General features: G+C 41.8%; 1 protein-coding gene across 3 annotated transcripts; it reads left to right on the top strand.

Annotated features, from left to right (window-relative positions):
* The first annotated feature begins 68 nt into the window (after positions 1-68).
* On the top strand, positions 69-8,908 carry LOC141945322 (leukocyte elastase inhibitor-like). Of its 3 annotated transcripts, none has more exons than XM_074873349.1 (7): positions 69-120; positions 1,703-1,878; positions 3,846-3,983; positions 4,838-4,955; positions 5,547-5,689; positions 6,406-6,573; positions 7,314-8,908. In XM_074873349.1, the coding sequence occupies exons 2-7, from the start codon at positions 1,711-1,713 to the stop codon at positions 7,713-7,715; spliced, it is 1,137 nt and encodes a 378-aa protein (XP_074729450.1). In that variant the 5' UTR covers positions 69-120; positions 1,703-1,710; the 3' UTR covers positions 7,716-8,908. The 3 variants fall into 3 exon arrangements, with proteins under 3 accessions (XP_074729450.1, XP_074729460.1, XP_074729443.1); XM_074873359.1 differs by lacking the exon at positions 69-120 and adding an exon at positions 232-814; XM_074873342.1 differs by lacking the exon at positions 69-120 and adding an exon at positions 232-1,188.

Below are 8,908 nucleotides of genomic sequence, written 5' to 3'. Positions count from 1 at the left end.
CCCCTGCGGGCCTCCCCCACCCCAACGCGGCCTCGCCCCGCCCCGCCCCGCCCCGCCCCGGCGGGAGCGCGGCGGGAGCGCAGCGGGAGCCTCCGCGCCGCTCCGCGCCGGCCCGGGCAGGTAGGCAGAGGAGCGGCCCTTGGCTGCGCTGGGGCTCCGCGGGGCGGGAGGGGATCGGGGCAGCCTCCGCCCTTGCCCCACCCCGCCATATTTTTTGTGGGAATGGGGAGATAACGGGACGAAGAGCAGCAGTTTTTCCTCCCCTCTGCCCGTGCTCCCCTCCAGCGCTCCGCGGCGGCGGGGTTTGCGCGGGGCGGCGGGCGCTTCTGGGGCAGCCTTGGGGCGGGGGCTGTACAACGGCTGCGTTCGGTGAGCCGCTTGTCCAGTGCGGTGGTGTAAGCAAATGAAAGTAAAAGTTCGCTTTTGGGTTTCTGTTTGGATGTTTTGGTTGTTTGGCTTTTGCTTGTTTAGTTGGGCTTTTTTTGGTTTTGTTTTTTTTTTTACCATAGAGCTAGATAAAAGAACACTGCAAAGATGTGGGGTGTTTATCTGTCTGGCTGTGGAAGCAGATGGTATTATTTTGCAATTCCTGTAGAAAGACTGTGCTGGAAACGCCCGAGTTCTGGCGCAGGCTGCTCCGTGTAGCTGGGTCTGGCCGGTGCTTGCAGCAGTGACACTGGGCTGCGGCCCTGGTCGCTGGGGGCAGCTGCACCCCTGCCTGCGTCTCAAATTAAACTTGAGGAGACAAGCTAGAAACAGCTAAACCCAAAAGGCCCGCCGCAAGCAAGCAAAGAGAAGCAGGAATCTGAGCTGGGTGAGCAGGAAGGTTTTGCAGGATCGAGCGGTACTGCCACTAGCCTTTGGGGAGGTTTTTGCCCCTGACCCAGCCCTCACACCTTTCACCGCACTCCAAGGGCCTCCTACGGAGCATCTCGCCAAAATGAGTCACGGCTCTGGCTGTGTAGTGTCAGCCCCGAAGCTCTGCCTGCTCTGTGCTTCACTGCTGCCCTCGCTAGCTGGGACGTCACCTTCAGTTAACAAAACCCCGGGTGCTCTGCCCGTCCGTTCAGGGCCGCTCAGCCCAGCTGGGACCCGGGCGCGTTTGTCCCTGGGCACAGCGCGCAGGTAGCTCGCTTGTTCTCGGCAGCGCAGGCTGGTGAAGGGAGCGGTGCTTCACACTGCTTGAAGGTAAGCGTGCGTCTAAGCCTTTCGCAGGATCGACACCTTCTTGTGGCACGGTTTGTGCCGTGAAGACGGGCAGCTTGCTGAAAGGTGTCTAAATCTCCCCAAGGAGTTACTGTGAATGTCCTCTGTGTGGGATCAGGGTAGAAGAGTGGGGGGAAAGCTGCATGACTGAGCAATATCTGGGGTGTGCTGGGTCTGCGAGACTGAAGGACTTTAACTTGCAATCCTGCCAGCACTTTCAATTTCAAGTTAGAAGGCAAGGAATTTTTTCAAATAATGTCTTTAAAGTTAATGTGATAGGGAAAGTTGGGATATGCAATTTATGCGGAAAAAAGTTATGCTTTGTCAATGTGACTGATTTATTTTGAAGAAGATGATGCACTGAATTAAATTCTTGCTGTTTCTGTACCCAGATGCAACCACATCAATCCAGTCTTTACTCTCTGAGTCACATTAAGTTATCTTAGGTTTCTGAAGAGTGTTTCCTGGAGTCCTTACTGACTGTTTTATTTTTCAGCTATAACCATGGAGAACCTGCATAATGCCAACAGCAGATTTGCACTCGATCTGCTCAGAAGGTTTAATGAGACCAATCCAACAGGGAATGTTTTCTTCTCTCCTGTCAGTGTCTCTGCTGCTCTGGCCATGGTCCTTTTAGGGGCCAAAGGTAATACAGAGGCACAGGTGCTGAAGGTTAGTAAAAAAATAAAATTATCTTTTGCTTTGTATTTTATTTACATTAAAAATTGCTGTGGTTTAGAGGAGGGAAAATGAAAGGCGTGTATTATTTTTATGTGCTCAGAAGACTTCTGTCATGCACACTGGGTCTTCCTTGGGCTCCTTTCTGCAGTTACCTTCTGCCTGCTCTGCTCCAGAGTCCTCCTTCCATATTTGCTGTGGCCCTTATTTCTCATTTAATTTCACTTGTTAATTCTTGAAGTAGGAAACTGATTTCATTACTTAATAAGTCTCCATTTAAACTGACTGGAGTTTCCAGCAGCAAGGCCTTATTAGTTTTCATGAGACATTTCGACAAAGAAATATTGTTTTGTAATACAAGCTCACCAGTGGTATGCTTACTGCTAATAATACTGTGTATTTTGTAAGAAACACAATAGTCCTTTGTAGTTTTATATTTAAAGTGTAACAACTATGATGATGCTACCGAAGTATCGGTATCTTAGTAACAGCTAGGCACTCGGATATCTCGGAGGAGCTGAGCTCACATATTTATTCTTACCGTAGCCTTCGGTTAGGTAGGATAGTTTAAGAAACATTATAAATTGCAGAAATGGTGTACGTAGGAGTGTGCCAGTTTCTCCTAAAGCCTCCTGCATGAAAGGGACTCAGTTACTATTTTTCCCCTTTGTTAGGCCAACGCCTGCTAGTGCAAAAGGGCGTATGAGACTTCTCATTGCAGTCATCATCATGTGTTTGCCTATGAATAATTTCACCTTTGTATTCTGGACTTTAGGAGGAACTGTTTTATACTGTTGAGTGGTGCTGTGCTTACTGAATCAGACAATAACATTATTTTCTCACTACTTGTACAAACAGACTTTGAACATATATTTCATGTAATCAAACTGACAGCCCCACCTAGGATAAACTTACTGACAGCAAGAATCATGCAAAAGGAACTTGGGGGAATAAAAAAGTGTGTTTCCACACAGTCACCTTCAGTAACGCATGTTCCCATACCATAATGCTTTATTTGTCAAAACATAGCTAATTAAGGATGCAGTGATTGGTAACTGTCAAGGGCTGTTCGTGAGCATATAGAAATCTCTTTCTGTGATCATAATCTTGTTGCAAGTTGCCTCCGTGATGTTTTTGCTCAGCTATTTGTATGTACAACACAACTTCCGTTAATGTGGGCAGCAAGGTCTGAACAAAACACCACTGAGAAAAAATGAGGGCTTTCCTTTGAATCCAGTGGGTGTTTCACAGCAGTCTTCCCTACTGAGAAATAAATGGTTTAAGTTTGAATGTTTGAATCCCTGCTTTGGTTTAGCCTTCCTGTCAATGAGGTCTGGCAGCTTCTGCTGTCTCATATCTGTAAGCTTTGGCCAGCCAGCTTGCCTCTAGCTAAGGAGGTACTGGTAAAGAGAAACTGCAGTAATGCATTTGATTTTTAAGATGATGCAGTTTTTTATATATATAAGCAATTATATATTCATAAAACCATAAAAGATAATTGTTCTACGTTTTCTCACCTCACCCATGCTAGTTTTGATTTTATGTTCTGAAAAGCAAAACCCCAGGTTCCCTTGGGCCAAAGGGGGAAGCAAGAAAGCTAAAATGTCTCTATGGCATCATCTCTCTTTTCAATTCCCCACCTGGGAGTGAGTCCTCGTGCCCAGAGGTCCATGGAGGGGAGGTGTGCAGACCTCACGTGGACAGGACTCGGGGTTATGATCAACAGCTTCAGTGGTGACTATGTGTAAATGAGGAGCTTAATACAAGTGGCTGACACAGGCAGCGTAGCACCAACAGACAGTTTCATTCATTCTTTGAGGTTTACAGAGGTCTCTAAGCAGCTTCCGGCCTCTTCTCTTTCTTCAACCTGCCTACCTGCTGGATCGGACCCACCCTATAGATATACTGTATGTTCTTTTAAGGCAGTATTAGCAGCAGCTAGTTCACTTCTTTCGTTTCAGACACTTCATTTTGACGAAGTTGAAGATACTCATTCAAGATTTCAGGCTCTGACTATGGATATAAACAGAAGCAATGCTCCCTATCTCTTACGGCTGGCCAATCGGCTTTTTGGAGAGAAGTCTTACAGCTTTTTGCCGGTACGCAGGTGCAGATCATGATGGTGTGCTGGAACCTGGTGGGAAAATGCAGCTATTTGAGTATTTATGACACAGAAATATTTCTAGGCATGTTTCTAAATGTTACTGGGCAGTTGACAAAAGTGTTGCGTACATGCACATGCATTTCTGTATCTGTAGGCATCTGTGCATCTCACCTAAAGGATGGTACTCAGCAAATCCTTTTCATTACTTGTTCAGTTCTGCTACTCTTGCGCTCAAGAGAAAAATCATTTGTCTAGGTTCTTAGTTTACAGTAGCTATCATAACATCCCACTCTGTTGCAACCAGCTTTTTAGGATGCAACCAGCTCTGTGTCTGTTGCAATCAACTTTTTAGGATGCAACTAGCTCTGTGTCTGTTGCAATCAGCTTTTTAGGATTTTCATTGGTCTAGTACCACATTAAATATTTTTGAAAACACTCTATTTATTTGGGAGGGGATGCTCAACATGTCTAAACAACATACCTCTTCACCAGTGAATTATACCTTTGTGGGTACCCAGGTTGCTATTTTTATCCCTCTTCAGCTCTTTTGGAGAGTTTTGTTTTATCCTAGCTGTGCTTGAGCCTGTTTCAGGAGAATGACATGTAAATATCGCAACACCTGCAGTAAGCACCCCATCACCTGTTTACGTGGCACATATAAAATGAAGCTTACTCTGAGAGCGGAAAAAAAAAAAAACCAAACCAACCCCAGAAACCACCTCAGGCACTGTTAGAGCCCCACCTCAAAGTGGGTGATAAGCTGTTTGACATGCACCTTATCAACATCATAAAGAGATGTTTTCTTTATCTGCATGCAATGAAAGTTATGCTTATCGTTCCAAAATCTAGGATTTCCTGACTAATACTCAGAAATTATATGGAGCTGATTTGGCTACAGTTGATTTTCTTCAGGCTTATGATGAAGCCAGGAGAGGAATTAACCAGTGGGTAGAGGAGAAAACTGAAGGTAAACTACTTTGGTTAATAAAGTAACTGGCAGTGTTTCATAGTTTGGGAGCAGGAATAGGCTTTATTTTCTGCCACCTTTAGAACAGTTTAATTTTGCCCTGCAATATGCAATTGACGCATTGACAGAACCAGAAAATGCCTAAGCAAGACACTTAAACAGTTCCATAACTTCAGAGACACTTCCATTTTTTGTGTTCAGGCCAATGAGTGCAGGAGAGATGCCTAAATGTAGATTTATACTCATGAGTTGAGAGAATTTGTTTTAGACCATCCCGGTCCAGATTGTATATATATTTCCAGATCCAGTAATCCAAAATGTGGGTGTTTTCTAGTTCTTGTATGATGAGTCATACATGACAGTTTAAACTAAAAATACAACATTTTCATCAAGTTACTGTATATCAAAAGTTATAGTAGTGTGTACTATTAGAAAGTATGGTAAAGTACTGAAACACACTGTATTATAGGAATGGACCAGAGTTTTATATGTATAGTATTTCTATGGCATCAGTTTCTTCATGTATGTTTTATGTGCCATCAACTTATGACAAGATTTTGTTGTGACTTTTTTTTCCTGCCCCCTCTGAAGGTAAAATCCCTAATCTGCTGCCTGAAGGATCAGTTGATAACATGACCAGGCTTGTACTGGTGAATGCTATTTATTTCAAAGGGAACTGGGCAGAGAAATTTAAAGAAGCCAACACCACCGACGTGCCATTTCGGTTAAATAAGGTGATACAGATATGTCTTGGTAGTATATATCTAATGAAAAGGTCAAGTAATATAAGTGCTAAAGTGAAGCTTTGCTTACATATAAAATAATAAACAAATATAAAGTCTTGCATGAATGTTTTCAGTTCACCCGAAGGGCTTTCTATCAATTTTGGTATTTTTCTGTATTCAGCATCAGAGACAATTCTCACATATAGATTAGGACCCCCCTGCCACCTGTGCCTAGCAGAGTTTCTGTCTGCTGGAAGTTTCAGCTGCTGTGAACTGTGCCTGTTTGCTAGGTAAACAGTATTAAAATGATTTCATATTTTGGTTAAGCCCCATTTTCTCATTCTATATTCTGCTTATGTTAAGAGCTTTACAAGATATTGTATAATCTGCTTTATCCTAAACAGAATTGATCTTTGTTGACTTTTAACGTTGTCATTTTTGGGGTTAGAACAATATAAAGGTACAGCAACTCAAATTGTTTCAGTTTCTGTGTGGACTGTGATATAGAAGCCAAAGGAGAACCAAATACAATACAAACCCATTATGTCTATAGAAGAAACTGTTATTAAACAGGCAGTCAGGAGTCTGACGAAAGCAGTCTCATAATCATCTGATATAATGGAGGAAGAGTTTTCAAGAATGCAATTTTTAACTTACTTGTTTCCTATCAGTTCTTTAAATTAGTATTTTCTGAACTGTTATTTTTGGTACCTTTTATCCTCCAGAATGAAAGAAGGACAGTGAAAATGATGTATCAGAAAAACAAATTTCCTTTTGGGTACATCCCTGAAGTAAAGATCCGTGTTTTAGAGCTGCCTTATGATGGAAGAGAACTTAGTATGATCATCCTGTTACCTGATGACATTGAAGATGACTCCACTGGACTGCAGAAGGTGACTCATCTAAGCTAATGCAGTTATTTAATGGATAAGTTCAGCCATTCAAAATTAAAGCCTTAATGAACCCGTGTCCTCAGAGCCCCGTATCTATCAAGCGTATTTTTAGACAATGCTCTACTAGCACTGCAATAAAGAATACATGGACATGCTGCATCAGGAAGAGAAGTTGTGTTCTGGTTTTGTAGATTGTGTGCACGTGTCCTTTTGCTTGCTGAACTGAACAGTGAGGGAGACTGCAAAAACAAAGTTAACTGAGAATTAACTCGTCTTGCTTATTTTTTTTAATGACAGAACTTTTCTTTCATTACCTTTGAAAGTCTTTATTTACTTAGTCTTAAAGTAGTGAGACTGTTTTCCATTAAAGGGACAGGAACACATCAGTTTCTTTGAGCTCTCTGGTGACTATTCTTCTTACTTGTTTTTAATTATGTAATTCTGCTTAGTTACATTAAACAGTAGGAATGACTGGGTTTCCTTGCTATCAGTGCATGCTTCTCCCTTCTGTACAGTGCAGCAAGAAGCAAATGCCTGCATTACTTTGTGAAGTAAGAAATGCACTGACTCCACTTAATAGCATTTGTTTGCTCTATATGAAGCTATCAAAGATATGGGTATGGTAATTTTTGTATAGTTGCTTTATAGTTGTTTAGCTCTATAAAGCCTTGTAAATGTTACTAGAAATGAAATATTTCTACACTGGTGATATGTAATGATTGCTGTCTTTTTAATTCTAGTTGGAAAAGCAGCTTACCTTAGAGAAGCTCCGGGAATGGACACGTCCAGAGCATCTATATTCTGCTGATGTTCGTGTGCGTTTGCCAAAGTTTAAGCTAGAAGAAAGCTATGACCTTAAATCAGATTTAGCTGCTATGGGCTTGTTGGATGTATTTGACAGTGGCAAGGCTGACTTATCGGGAATGTCGGGGGCACGTGACCTCTTTCTCTCTAAAATTGTCCACAAGGCTTTTGTAGAAGTGAATGAGGAAGGCACGGAAGCTGCAGCTGCCACTGCTGGCATTGCTATGCTCTGCATGGCTATAGAAGAGGATTTCAATGCTGACCATCCTTTCCTTTTCTTTATTCGCCACAACCCAACGCAAAGCATACTTTTCCTTGGCAGATATACTTCTCCATAAAAGAGAATTTAGCATTTGCAGACCACTTCCTGCTGTAGTCAGTGAAAGCTTTGCTCCTGAATGAGTTGGATTCTTGTGTAGAAAGTCAGTGCTTCTGTCTTGAGTTCCTAGTAACTTTGACTCAGATTCTGCCTTTCCCATTAAAATAATCCCAGAGAAACTGAGGAGTAATTTATTTTTCTTTCTCGAGATTGACATTATGTTTAATAACTAGGAAAATCTTAACTGTAGGCAGAAGAAATCTTTTGAAATTGGACTAGAAATAGAAATACTCTTGGAAGAAACTTGTGTCTTAAAGCACAGGATCACCCTGTATGCATCCTCACATGGGCTTCTCTGTGTTGACAGCCCCCTGTTGTAATAACATAATAAACCAGTCATTCCTTATGCATGTATTCTAGGATGTTCTTGCAAAGCTATTCCTCCCTTAAAGTCTTGCTTTTCAATGATACCTTAATAAAATACTTCTAGGCACCAAAAGGCATGCTTCTGAACAGCTGAGTTTACCCAGTTCTGTCGTGAAATAGAAGGTCAGATAACATTTGTTTAGAGACCTCTATTAATAGAGAAAGGATTAAGCTATTTAAACAAAAGTAACTCCTTCCAGTCTTTAGTCAGAAAACTTGCAATACAGCTTTTGAACAAGGAGAAGAAGAAATAATGAGTAACAACTTTAGGTGACATGTCTACAGAAGATTTTTTAAATTTATATTCTGGTGCCATTTTAGTTACTGAAAATGTGTCAGGGTTTAGAGGTTTTAGGTGCTTGAAGCTAATGGGTGCCTTTCTGCAAATTCAGAAGCGTTCAATATGACATTAGATTCTGGACAGAACCTATGTTATCCCCCAGAAATACTTCAGTTTCCCCGAGGATGACTGTATAATCTGCAGTAAAAATCTGATGTGTCTCTTTATGTACAAGGATTCAGCATTTACTGAGCTGACTTTCACTACCTCTTCAAATATAAACCTTTTATACTGTACAGCAGCCTTATGCCTGGAAGCCACTGCAATTACATACTGTTAGTGTTCTGTGTTTATTTCTGGAGGCGATTTGCTTGTATTATGTGCATCTTGGGTACTGTAATGTTCACCTGTACAACCTTAGTTCTCAGTAGGGCACAACAAATTCTGTAATTGCAAACTGTATATTAATTTTGTCTTCAAGCAACAAATAAAAGTTTTTTCTTAAA

Source organism: Strix uralensis, chromosome 1 (genome assembly GCF_047716275.1).
Source record: "Strix uralensis isolate ZFMK-TIS-50842 chromosome 1, bStrUra1, whole genome shotgun sequence".
Classification (NCBI taxonomy): Eukaryota; Metazoa; Chordata; class Aves; order Strigiformes; family Strigidae; genus Strix; species Strix uralensis.
This window is presented reverse-complemented; position numbering and strand designations above follow the sequence as displayed.